This window comes from Salvia hispanica, chromosome 3, assembly GCF_029641045.1.
Source record: "Salvia hispanica isolate PSC_SH4W2 chromosome 3, Shi_PSC_v1, whole genome shotgun sequence".
In the NCBI taxonomy this organism is placed as follows: Eukaryota; Viridiplantae; Streptophyta; class Magnoliopsida; order Lamiales; family Lamiaceae; genus Salvia; species Salvia hispanica.
This window is the reverse complement of record NC_142694.1, coordinates 51,630,985-51,644,571: the sequence shown is the minus strand read 5'-3', so window position 1 is coordinate 51,644,571 and position 13,587 is coordinate 51,630,985. Positions and strand designations below refer to the sequence as shown.

Genomic DNA, 13,587 nt, shown 5'->3' with positions numbered 1-13,587 from the left:
CTCTGAATTTTCACTCAGTTGAGTTGAGCATCTGCCAATTGTGCTTTTTGAAAGATCTCACCGATAATAATTTCAAGGAAGAAGAAAAGATTTTTTGTTTCATTATATTTTGTAGATGAAACCATTTTTATACTAGTATCATGTTAAGCATTCACTGTCTAAGTTAGGTAGTTGTTTGATATCTTATACACTCGAATTCTCTATATATTTCAATACCGTTGTATATAAAACATGCATAATTAATTTTTTCCATATCTGCCAATTAATGCATGAAGTTATTTCAATACTCCTTTTGTACTATTTTATGTGACACATTTCTTTATCGCACGCTTTAGGAAAATCCCTAAACTCTTTATCGCACGCTTTAGGAAAATCATATGAATAAATAGTTAGAGTAGAGGAAAACTAAAGTAAGAGAGAGAATAATGTAGGTGAGGTCTCCTCTATATTATTCTCTCTCTTACTTTATTTTCACTTCACTTTAACTATTTATGTATAATTTTCCCAAAACACGTGAGAGAAAGAAACATTTTACATGAAATGGGACGGAAGGAGTTTAACACAAAATTTGAAACTATCATTGGTAATATTATCACCATTCATTTTCTTGTAAAATAAACATCCTTAAACTCTTGTCTTTACCAAGGAGTTTATGTGTTCTATTACATTTGACATGTTAACTATTGAATTACCAAAAAAGAGGTAGATTTTTATAGAACAAATTGAAAGACGGTGATATTGCAACATCTCAATAGTCGCATTGCAAAATAAGATAAAATTCGTGTAAAAATTGAGAATTTTTTGAGTTGGTGCATTAAATTGGTATCTAACCGTTAACTTTTTACCTTGCATATACACCATGGCGTGTCAAGCTAAAGATCAATATGGTTTTTTTTACCATCCATACCAAAACAAAATATCCTTATATTGAATTGATCCAGATCCATTGAATTGTATGAAATACATTTGATAGATTAAATATAGTTATTACCAGGTTGTTGAGTGGGCATGCCACCCCTATAATTTGTTTGATAGTCTAAAATGTTAGTACCATATGAGAAGCTTAGTAACCCTAGAATTTCCTCTTTGGTGCTATCACCACCTCAAGCCCTAATTTTCACTTTATACATAGCATCTCTCTCTATAAATATGCTTATTCATTTTCTCTTCCCCTTCCTCTTCATCTCTCACCCAACAATCTCACATTATACCTTCAATATTCATCACCATGGATTTGGCTCAACCTGCCTCCGAGCACGTTTGCTACGTCCGCTGCACCTTCTGCAACACCGTTCTCGCGGTATATACACTTCGTAATTACTCTCAAATTGCATGCAAAACTTAGTACAATTTCACATGTGTTTGTTATAGATATAGTATGCCAAGTTTGATTAGTACAATTTCATATGTGTGTTTAATTAATTTTTTTAGATATTTTGGTTGACAAAAATAATAGGTTGGGATCCCATGCAAGAGACTGTTGGACACTCTGACAGTGAAATGTGGGCATTGCAGTAATCTCTCGTTTCTTAGCACAAAACCTCAATCCCAAGGACACTGCTATGATCATCAAACAAGTCTTCATTACCAGGTAACATAATATTTTTATACTATTAGGGGTTTTCATACTAGTTCTCTTTGTAATTTTTATTAGGATTACATCAAGCAATTATTTCAATTTATAAGAAATTAACTCTAGCTAGCTAGATAATGTAAAATTAATTAATTATTATGTGGCTTGAACAGGCTTTCTGCAATGAATTCAAGAAGGGGCAGTCTGCATCATCGTCTTCATCCACTTCCAGTGAGCCCTCCTCGCCTAAAGCTCCATTCGTGGTCAAACGTACGTACATCTCCTAATTAATTAATTGATTAATGATATTGTTTCAAATTTCATGCTGATTTAAGTTTACCCTGAACCCTAAATCTTGGATTTCTACTGTGAGAAGAAAGAAACTTAAAACTGACAAAATGTATTTTGCAGCTCCTGAGAAGAAGCATAGGCTTCCATCTGCCTACAACCGGTTCATGAAGTAGGGAGACTCTTTTTCTTTTTATAAATAACTATGCTACTTTCTTAAATGAGAAAAAGAAATGATTTTTGATTAATCTCCAGAGAAGAGATACAGCGCATCAAAGCGGCAAATCCAGAGATACCACACAGAGAGGCTTTCAGTGCAGCTGCAAAAAATGTGAGTTTTATGAAAACCCTAAAAGGGGATCTATGTGTTTGGATGAGTTTTCTTAGTAAAAATAAATTGATTGGTTTTTAATAATTGTGACAGTGGGCTAGGTACATTCCAAACACTCCACAGATGAATGCTTCCACCAGCACTAACAAGGTAAAATTGCAATCTTGATTCAGCCATGTTTCTTGCAAATGAAGTGAGCCTTTCTTTTTGTGTTACTCTCATCTGATATCTCTCTCTCTCTCAGGCTTGATAAACATGGAGGGAGGCTGAGGGTGATCAAGAGAAATTTGGGTGGTTTTTAAGACAATTTAGGGGATGGAAATATGTTAAATTCAGTTTAGTCTTCAGACTTGAGCTTTTGAAGCTTTGTATTCCATGTAACTTGTTATGTTTGTAGCTAAACATTGGAGTGATCAGTACTGCTGCTTTTGTTTTTTTCTAATGAATGTTACATAATAAAGATTACTGTGTTACTCGAGATGTGGTGTAATTTCTAGAAGCTATTTAGGGAAGTCGATCGGGCAACCATGATCTCTATAAGATAGCAACTTTTACAAATCTCCAATAGCTACAAAATTTACTGAAATTTATATCATACAGTCGAGAATTAGTTAGCAACCAATAACAAACCAGTTTGGTGCTTGTACAATTGCAATGTTACGAGATTCATACATACAGTTTAATTTGATGCACGTATAAAGATATGGGTTTTCAACCCAACAAACGTCTCATTCTAACCGAGAAATCAACACATCGAGTTTTTGTGGCCCGACTCAGTCATTCAAATATGGGTCGTTCTGGCTTTGACCCCTCGATCATCCTGGGCTCGACTCTAACCGAGTCCTTCAGGGAACAACCCTAAACGGAGTCATTAATTCCAGGCCCGACCTAAACTAATTGAGATTTGACAAAACTTATATTCTACTTATTTGTTTCCAATATTTCTCCTTCTTAGATGTGATATGAGCTTGCAACCTAACACGTCCCACTATAGTTTCTGAAATTGAAGCAATCAATCTTAGGTTAAGTGGTTGCAAAAATTAATGAAAGACAATAAATTAAGCCCTATACCGTTCATCTTCGGTTGGGATCGATGCCAAAATATTTTAGAAATAAATCTAATACATTAAATATTTATTTAAAATAATCAACTTTGAGAAATAGTCATATATTTCCAATAATATGACTGTGTAATGTTTACTTTAATTAATGAATTATCTGTTTTAATACTAATAAATTAGTGGTCCCTAATCAACAGTTCATTATGGTTGCAAACAAACCAACTAGGTCCTCCACACGTGCTTCCGTATCTTACCATGATTTCATACATGATGAAGACAAGAGTTCAGTCAAATAAAATAAATAAATGAACAAACATGCTTCGCCACTCATTAAAGCTAAGTATGCAAATGATTTGAGTTGGATACAAAATCCAATTACTTTAGTTACGCAGTATTCCCCCAGTATTTCCCCCGTCTGTGAATAAGAGTCTCATTTTTTTCATTTTAGTCCGTCCATGAATAGGAGTCTCGGTTCACTTTTATAATAAATGATAATAGGGTCTCACCTTCCACTCACATTTCATTTAATATAAGTGGGCCTCTATTTCACAAACTTTTTTCCACCAACTTTTCTTAACATTTCTTAAAACTCGTTTCGCCATTAAATGAGACTTCTGGCGGACGGAGGGTGTATTTAATTAGTTAGTTTTTTTAGCTTGATAACCGTGAAACTCTATCGTCTCAGAAAAAGGTCAATTTATTTTCTAATTTACCAAGAGATACTGAAATAAAAGGTAGTACTATATAATTAAGTAGCTACAAAATTTCTTAAATAGCGCGAGTAAGGCTTGCTCAATTCAAATAAATAAAATTCAAACACAATTCTGAAATTGGTTAATACTTGAAAATAAAATAAATTAACTTGGAGAACAACATTCATGGATATGTTTCATTTCGTGTCGAATGACGTAATTACCAAAAAGGAACTTACAATTATATCACTAAAAATCAAACAATTAGTAGTGATTAATAAAGGGGTGCATTATTGTAATTGGGATTAGGCACGCGTACAACTTTATTACAAAGTTAAAGACTTACCGTATGTGGGCACACACGTGCACACACATGCATGAGAACACACGAAAATTGCAGCAGAGAATTATTTATTAAACCACTCACTTTTTTATTTCATTATTCATTCTTCAGTCCTAATTGGATTTATTTTACCAAGATCAGTTTAGCTAAATTAAAATCTAGCAAAAACCACCAAAGTGAAAAGCAAATGAAGAAGAAATGTGGAAAATAAATGTCAAGTCAAATTCGTCTCGGCAGAGCACTTAAATTTGAATCAAAGTTAAAAGAACAATTTTTAGCACTTACATCACCAAATTCTATATGGAGTCGCCGCTTTAGGAAACTAATTCATGAATCATGATGATGTGCTGGAATTCCATGAGATGCGCATATTCCAAAAATTTTAATTCATTATTTGCAATGCAAATTTGTTATTCACAATATTTTTCTTACCCAATTATACATTATTAATTTCCCCACATATTTTACTTTGTACGATTCAAAATATTACTCCGCTACAAATGAAGTACTGTCAACTCAAACTGACTGAACCAATAGCAAGTCCTCTCTTATTTATAACAAGGTGAAATTTGGGTAAAATATTAAAAATGGGTCACTCACACCTTAAAAAGGCCTTATAAGGGGAAGGTTATCCATATTTATATAGATAGGCTAGGATCGTCACCAAGTCGATGTGAGACAAGATTTAAGAGTTTTTAACAGAAAATATGAAAACTTGCAAAATAAATAATTACATATTCACAGAGGTAAGATTACTAGCAGAATTTACCATCAAAACATAATACTTACTTAAACTGTTCAAGAACAGCCACATAACATTTACTGCTAATTGGCACACATCTTTCAAAAACTTGAATTTTCCTAACACAACAACATTCACACATCCACTAACACTAATCACCACATGTTGGAGTCCTGGTTTGGGCTCCTGTGCAGAAATACATGCATCTTCTTTGATCTTCATGCAATCGTGGAGTCGCAGAAGATATCGTTTTCCATCTTGATCTGGCCATAATACTTTTGCTGTTCCACTCTCTGCAGATGCAAAGACAGTTCAAGCAAACTCACCGTGTTTGCGCCTTGATGAGACAGAGGGTTCGTTGGCTTTAGGCCGTGAGGCTCTGGTTGAATCTCTGTACTAATGGTGACTCTGTCTCCGTTAGAGCTATAAATAACCGGAGTGAAGTTCTTGGAAGAACTTTCTCCGAGAGCTGTGGTAGAATTCTGAGCCATTGGCGTGCTTAAGGTGTGTTCTCGAGCTGACAGAAGAGAGAGAGCAAAGCCTGAATCTGAGCTCGAATTCATCTCTGGGAGTGGTGATGGCGTGTTGAGACAGCTCTTAGGATACTGTTTCCCCATACCATGGAAACACAGGACTGATTGACTGAGCTTCACATCTAGTGCTAATTGAGATGTTTGTCTTGGCTCATCTTGCGCCTTAAGGCGCCTGTCGTTGCATTGCACACCGAAGAGACCACCTGGAAGAATTCTCGAGAAAATGAAGGAATTTGATGCATCTCCTGTGAAATATGTGGAACCTGCAAAAGAAAAAAAAATAACATATTAATCACCCAACATTTGACTCATTTGTACATGAATTAGGATTGCAGCCTTACCCAAGTGAGCGTTGAATTGAGGCTTTCGTCTCCGCTCATTGTGACCAGCAAGGCGCTTGCGACAACTACGCTTGCCTTCATCAAACTCAGCTAGCAAATGGAACCTACAATTCAAGCCAGCAACTTCATGAAGGAAACCAATAAAATGGCTAACTTGATAACTCATACAAAAATTATGTAAAAGAAGAGGCACCACCGCTTAAAACGACTTCAAATATATCAAGATTCCGACACCATATACCACAAATAGAAGTACTGCAATAAACCAACAGAGGCTATCCACAATCATTTATATTTGAAAATAAACAGCTGTTTTTGTTCATGCCACAGTGTAATCTGAATCTTTAGCTACATAATCAAGATTTTTGCTTGTACATGATTTCAGTTATCGAGAGTTCGTCTACATCAGCTTAAATAAGTAGATATGCAGGTCAGCCTACACTCAATAGTTATTGATTCAAAACCATGAACAGGTGTAAAAGAAGCTCTCTGCTACGAGGAATTGAAAAAGCAGTCTCAAAAATAGTCTATCCAGATACTCGAACAAGTATAAACTATAAAGAGAGGATCCGCTACCTGCTGCATTGCTGACAGAATCTTTGCCGGATGCCATTAACAATAACCACAGCAGTCTTGGAATGAAGATCACACACTCTATGCCTTTTATGGTAATCCTTTGAGGAGCTCAAGTCTTTGTTGCACCCAAAAACTTGACAAGTTGGAACCAGAGACTGCAAATTTATTAGCTTTGCTCGTTTTGCTGACACTGAAGGCTCTGGAGAAGACTTCTCCTCTTTGGCTTTATTTGCAGAACTTGGAATTCTCATGCCAAATTCCATTAACGCGTCTACTGTGATCTCCTGAACAGGTTTGCCAGAATGACGATCGCCATTACTGTCCGAGCATTGATCAGCAAGAAAGGGCTTGCTTGTTGCTTCGGGCGAAAGAGGCTTTATAACTCCTATGCTGTCTACTTCATCTTCTCCATCCCACTTATGTAACAGATTTCTACTACTAGTGAGATTATCAGCCCCAAAATCTGTGTCATCACTACACAGCAGAGCTCTACCCTCAAAAGCACAGCTCATAAACTCCATATGTAGGACTACACTCAAATTGCTTATGCAAAAACTGTTCTTGATCCTTCGAGCCCAATAAAGAAATAAATTACTCCTATCAAATAAAAATCAGGATCATCAATTATCAGAATCAAAAGGCTGTCTTATTATAGGTTCAAAGATTTATTGGAAGTATTAACAAAACTAAGTAAGCAATTTGAATAAAAAGTACCCACTCAATCAAGTCCAAAAACGATACAAATGAGCTGCAAAAAACATAATCCCCACAGTTGAATCATTCACAAGAATCACAATATAGCAAAACAAGATCTTTATAGCCAGACCCAATTGAGAAATTGATCCAGAAACATTACGAGAAGTTGTCAACGCATACCTCTGTGAACAGTAAAGAGATATATTGTGGTTTTGCAGAAGGCCGCGTTGAGAGTAATAGACTATACTTATTGAAAGAAAGAGGCAGCAAGCGAAAGCAGTGAAGAGTGAAGAGAGTCAAATCATTTCCACTACCCCACTACCCCACACAAAAGGCCAAACTCCAGCTCTTTTTATAGCTTTTCGATGGATATGTGCGTGGATTTTTGCGTGTGTGACTGTGTGAAACAAAGAAATTGGGGAAAAGGGAAGATTTTTTTTTCTATTCATTGCATATTTTTTTAAGGATTGTAAACTTATAAAATTCATATTAACAAACCTGTAAATTCAATTGAACATTAAATATATTAAAGTTCAATTAATAGTAGTAAAGTTTATATTGATTAAAAGATAGTAAAACGAAAAATATGATGCACATTCTCTGTGAGGAATGAGGATGCGACAATTATATGTATAAGTCATTTAAAATTTTAAATATCAACTATATAATATTTTATTGTAATTCATTAGTGGCTTAATTTTTTTAATTCTCATATTTGATAGATATGATAGATACCATAACTTTGATCATTATTCACGACGGACCCACAAGCTCGCATTAATATATGAACCAACTTCTGAACATTTAAAAATTTTCGTTACCAATTACAATGAGATTATGAAACTCCTATTATAACCTTTGTAATTATATTTCTGTATATTTTTATATGTGAGATTTTGTATGAAATTGTTTTCCTTAGGGCACTAGCAATGGGGGCCGATCGCAAGGGCTGAGCGATCGGCTCCCCCATCGGCTCTCATAGGCCACCATTATGGGGAGGAGGCCTATCTCCCATCGGCTCCGCCCCATTGCCGATATCCCTTTTTACTTTTTTTCTTTTTTCTTTTAACTTAATTCATTTTTTAATCCACTACATAGGCCTCATTCCCCATCAATTCTTACATTCATCCATTTCCAATCTCAATTTCAATTTTATTTCTCTCTATGCTAATATGAACTTCAGCAATTTTACATCAATTCACATTTTATCTATCTTTATCTTGTTTTGTAATGTAGGATGTTTTATTTTGATTTTAATAAAATTATTTTTTGCCGTATATTATGTTGTCTTTAGTTTACCCCAACAAGTAAAAGTGAAACATATATACATAGTGATGATGTGGAAATAAGATGAGCTCTGGGATGGGCTTTCATTGCAGGGAGATAGGCTCTGAGATGGGTCTACTGTCGTGGCAAGAAAAAATGGAGATAGACTCTAGAGATAGATCATCATTGCTAGTGCTCTCAGTGATAATAAAAGATAAGAAATATAGTACTCCATGGGAGAGAACTCACAAGACCAGACGCAAAACAAAGAATTTCTTTTAATAGCAAGCAAACTATGGAATCTTTGTGTAAAAAAAGAATCTCCGAAAAAAGATCTAACTTATTAGTTAAGAATTGCCATTGCAGGTAAGTAGGTATGTCTACTGAAGAACTTTAGTTCTGATTTAGGTTTCAAATATGCTTTATTCCCACATTAAGGCTGTATATTCTCGGCCAATGGTTACTAGTAAGCAATGGCAATGGGGCCTTTAGTTAATTAAAGTGATAGATACTAATAACATTTTTAATTAGTCTGTTAAATTGATTGTGTCCATGGATCAACTTTTGTTGCCGCTGATCTTTCGACAACAACTTATTCCGATATAGCAAGTTAGAAATTTAGGTCCTATATACCTATATATTTATAGAATTATAGTGTGACGCGTGATAGCTTGGGATTGATATGACTATTTGTTTCGCGTCTGATTTCTCATTGCGGTTGTTATTGTTGATCATGACTGCAAAATTGAACTATATAGTAATTAAACTTTCTAGTTTAGTCAATTTTGTAATACTCCTTGAAAAGTTTAATTATAACAAAAATTTACTTTTAACTAATGCTCCATGTTCTAAATTAAATGGTACTAGTAACGAGTAGTTATTAGGACGTTTTGATTCGATGAATTACTAACATTCTAATAAACTATTCTCATGAGCTGAAAATGCAATAAAACTACGAAAACAAAAAACAAACACAAAAAAAGAAGAAGAAAGGATGTACAAAATGCTTATCTTACTTTATTGAAAACACTTCAAAATAATTAATCACGTGGAGCGAATAAAAATATTTGCATTAGGTTTATCTCATCGTTGTAACTTGTAAGTACTGTATAATATAGTACTGCAGATAAAATAATAAAAACTAGTAGTACAACTTATCTAATTAATATGCATTTTTTTCTTGCAAGATTTATAAGTCAGATTTTTAACTAAAACTTACCTATAGTACTCCACTATGAAATATATTCTCTCTCGTGAATTATGTTAGATAAGAATGAGAATAGGAAGTAATAATATGAAGCTATAAATATAATTATGATAGAATTTAACTGAAGACTTGGCAAATCGAATCGGATTACATTTGAATTACACTATTTACTCACCACTTAAATATAAATAAGTATATTTCTTATTAAAAATGTTTGCATAAATAATTATTTTGACACCTTTGTTTGTTCGGTTTAATGTTCCGGTTTGGATTATCCGAACCAAACTTAATTTCATCGATTCAACTTCATTTTCAAAATCGGCCGATCTTAAAAAGTCACTAATTAAATGAGTAAATTCATTGCAATGAATACATTAAAAATGTTAACTAACATACGAATGCAATATTAACTTTATATCATACTCCTCATTCCTCAATAGGATCAATAGGCACCGTCTAAGTACGACGTGTAATCACAACAATAACTTATAACTTCTGTTCATGTAAAATTTCTCATTTCTTAATTATCGTACATTCACTATGATTTCCCAAGTTAATTTTGAGTTTATTCCTGTATATTTTATACGTCCAATAGTATTGCACTTAATGGGCCTCAATAAGGCCGCCCCATTTTAAGTGTACACTAACATGTCAGCCTTCTTGATTTTTTCAGTATGATGCCCCCTAAACAACAATGAACATTACAAGCAAACAAATGGACTCAAAGAAATGAACATTTGTTAAGGGCTCTATTTTGCAAGTAAACAAAAAATGAGCATTTGTTAAGGTCTCTAATTTGTAGTTTACCCTATATATTGTCTTGCACGGAATAATTTCATTTTTTTAAATAAATTATAATAGCTATTTCCTATCTACTATTGTTATTTATACACGCATATGTGGACAATGGTGTGCGGTTTGCTCGTACTTTTGTAATTAGGAGTTTTTATTTTTTTTGAAATATGTGGATCTGGAGTACTACTTAATCTTTATTTTTGAAATATATTCGATAAATATGGAAATTGATAACCGATAATAATTCTAAACTACAATAGTTTTATGTTTGCTATCATCTAGCATATGGTCTTTAATTTTTTACAAAAAATTAGTAATTATATTTTAATAATTTGAGTTATTTAATTTTAATTGGAAAATTAAATATTAATAATGTCTGTATATATTTTCGGTGTTCAGTTCTTTGTGATTATTGTAGACATATAAATGTTCTTGGTTTCTTTAATTAAACCGTCGCAACTGTAAGTTTGAAAAAGATATTAATCACTTTTTTTGTTGTCTTCATTAGTACTAGTACTGTTAGACAACTCAAAAAAATTGCAAACGACCTAATTGGAGTAATTATTTCACATTCCTCTAAAACCCTACGTAAGAAAAATTATTCGGACACTCTAGAAGTCGAGATTTCTTTTTAATGCCAAATGGTAACTTTATGCCTGTCAATCACATTTCTATTCTAATCATTCACATTCAGAAAATATCTTGGGCGAAGATGTGGCTTTGATTTTCCCTATTACTATTTTTTAGGTGGGGTAGTTCTTAGATCATGAATAATTATGATTTATAATATTAATTAATTTAAAAAAAGTTTAGAATTAATTTCTATGCTGATCATCCTATGATTCATTTATAGTATAATAAAAATTTATGTGTTTCATGAAAAGCAAGTATCTAGCTAGCAACTTTGGCGATCAACCTAAAAAGAAGCGTTGAAAATAGGGGATACACACACGGAATCTTAATCCGCGGACCCGCATTTATAATTATATAATCTTCTTCTTATAATTTTTCTTAATAACACTCAATTTCCATAATTTTTTATATATATTATTGTCTAGAAGAAAATAATAAAAATACTACTAAAAGGACAACAAGAGCATACGTCATAGATGGACCTTGTTGAATAATAGAATTGAAATACGGAAATGTAAATATTAAAATTAAAGAACATCGAAGAACTTTGAAGACTATATTTTGATAGATGGCTTGATTGCTTCTTCCATAATATGACACCCTTATATAGGGTATTACAAAACTTGTGCTCCAAGTATTCTTGAGCACCAAGCTAATGTGTTTCTTAGCCTCTAAGCTAATATGTTTTTCGTCCTCCAAGCTAACACGTTTCTTGATCTCCAAGCTAATATCTTTTTCCTTTACTAACACTCTCCCTCAATTGAATAGTGGGATCTCCGATACTCAATTTGCAAAGAACATCTTCAAAGCTTCTTGAGTTGACTGTCTTGGTTCCTTAATTTTCTTTTAATTGATTTCTTCATTCCAACACTCCCCCTCAAGTTGAGAATCGAATCTTTCGATACTTAACTTGCACGATTTCAATTTTCAAGTTTGAGGAGCTGCTTCATTTTTCTTCATTGAAAGTTTAGGCTCTTTTCAAGGAGCTTCTTCATTTTTCTTCATTGAAAGTTTAGACTCGTTTCAAGGAGTTCTTCAATTTTCTGTTGACGGTTTTAACCCGTGTCAAGGAGCTCTTCAATTTTTTGTTGGCAATTTTAACTCGTGTCAAGGAGCTTGTCTAAACAGTTTTTACTCATATTTAGGAGCTATCTTAGATAGTTTTAACTCATATCAAGGAGCCATCTTAGATAGTTTTAACTTGTATCCAGGAGCCATCTTTGACAGTTTTTACTCTTGTCGAGGAGCTCATTTAGACAGTTTTAACTCGTGTCTGGGAGTTAATCCTGACAGTTTTGACTCATGTCAAGGAGCTAATCTAGACAGTTTTTGCTCGTATCTAGGAGCCTCATAGATATTTTTAGCTCGTATCTAGGAGCCATCTTAGACAATTTTCGGTCCATTCCAAACTCAAACTATGAGCTCATTATTTTCATTTCTTTTCTTTCTTGAGCCTAATAACCACTAGGCCCAAATTTACTTCTCGGTGACCACTTTGGGCCCCAAACTTCCTCCAACAGTGTGGCGGTTCTCTTTCTCTCTCTCCTCAGTGGATGATCATCACTTTTTCTCGAGGATCTTCTGACTTCAACACCGATATCTTGATGAAACTTCACCAGTATTCACCTATTACTTCTAGCCCTCTTGGCGACTCCGTCTCTTCCAGCAGGGTATTGTTTCTCCCCCTCTGTCGGATTATTCTTCGACTGCTTTACCTATCCGGGTTGTCTTGCCAATCTTTCATGCGGTTGTGTCTGGGATTGAGCTCTTTTCCAGCGGTATTCTCTCCACTAGTGGTTCTGCTTTGAAGACGAGTCATCCAGTTGGTCAATATCTCGCCCTCTCAACCGGATAACTTGTCGTCTTTTTCTTCGGTATGATAGCCTTCTCTCAGGCCATTCCGGCGATATCAAATCGGTCTTCTTTGGCCTTCACGGCTACCATAGATTTGGAGAGGAGTTGTTCGGTTGTTCGGTCGCATTCTTACTCTCCCTCTCGGCTGGACAAACCGTGAACTCCTTCTTATCTTGACTGTTGTTATTTTCTCTTCGGCTGCAGTTCAGCCTTCTTCTCCGGGCATGGTGACTCCTCATTCTGATGAGCCGCCTCCTTCTGGTTTCTCGGTACTGTGGGTGGAACTATCCGGCTGTGGTACTACTCTCCCCCTCAGTCGGATGGTTCATTAAACAGGGTTGATCTCGTTGGTGCTGCAACACAATCGCCTCTTCTCTTAGCAATGTTTTCACGTCCACGCTCTCCTCCCATCGGCGTTTGCCTTTCCAGACGGTCTGCTTGTTCCTTTTCGGTGGCCGTTCCACCACTGGCATATTCATCTAATTTAAAGGGGAATCATCCGGTCAGAAACCTTATTCTCCCCCTCGGCCGAACGTTCCTTGAATTCAGATTTTATCTCTGGATCTATGGCTCGCTGCCACCTCCAAATCAGCTAGTAATCGTTGAACTCCATGGAGCTTTTGCTCTGTTCCTCCGTTGTTGGCTTCTGGCGCCGA

General features: G+C 34.8%; 2 protein-coding genes across 2 annotated transcripts; one reads left to right on the top strand and one right to left on the bottom strand.

Moving 5' to 3' along the window:
* Window positions 1–1,178: 1,178 nt before the first annotated feature.
* Window positions 1,179–2,670, top strand: CRC (Plant-specific transcription factor YABBY family protein). The gene is made up of 7 exons (XM_048110088.1): window positions 1,179–1,300; window positions 1,457–1,591; window positions 1,747–1,843; window positions 1,985–2,033; window positions 2,117–2,192; window positions 2,286–2,342; window positions 2,437–2,670. The coding sequence occupies exons 1-7, from the start codon at window positions 1,229–1,231 to the stop codon at window positions 2,440–2,442; spliced, it is 492 nt and encodes a 163-aa protein (XP_047966045.1). The 5' UTR covers window positions 1,179–1,228; the 3' UTR covers window positions 2,443–2,670.
* Window positions 2,671–5,052: 2,382 nt separating this feature from the next.
* LOC125211804 (squamosa promoter-binding-like protein 6) lies at window positions 5,053–7,582 on the bottom strand. Its single transcript, XM_048111739.2, has 4 exons — window positions 7,357–7,582; window positions 6,481–7,077; window positions 5,905–6,008; window positions 5,053–5,826 (listed from the first exon to the last, which is right to left on the bottom strand). Exons 2-4 carry the CDS (start codon window positions 6,999–7,001, stop codon window positions 5,249–5,251), a joined length of 1,203 nt encoding a protein of 400 aa, XP_047967696.2. The 5' UTR covers window positions 7,002–7,077; window positions 7,357–7,582; the 3' UTR covers window positions 5,053–5,248.
* Window positions 7,583–13,587: the final 6,005 nt, after the last annotated feature.

Excerpts from the sequence above, each read along its gene's own strand:
- CRC (XM_048110088.1), top strand. The coding sequence starts at position 1,229 with ATGGATTTGGCTCAACCTGCCTCCGAGCACGTTTGCTACGTCCGCTGC. Across the intron at positions 1,301-1,456 it reads TCTGCAACACCGTTCTCGCG|GTTGGGATCCCATGCAAGAG; the intron begins GTATATACACTT and ends CAAAAATAATAG. Across the intron at positions 2,193-2,285 it reads TCAGTGCAGCTGCAAAAAAT|TGGGCTAGGTACATTCCAAA; the intron begins GTGAGTTTTATG and ends TAATTGTGACAG.
- LOC125211804 (XM_048111739.2), bottom strand. The coding sequence starts at position 7,001 with ATGGAGTTTATGAGCTGTGCTTTTGAGGGTAGAGCTCTGCTGTGTAGT. Across the intron at positions 6,009-6,480 it reads TTCTGTCAGCAATGCAGCAG|GTTCCATTTGCTAGCTGAGT; the intron begins GTAGCGGATCCT and ends CTTGAATTGTAG. Across the intron at positions 5,827-5,904 it reads TCAATTCAACGCTCACTTGG|GTTCCACATATTTCACAGGA; the intron begins GTAAGGCTGCAA and ends TTTCTTTTGCAG.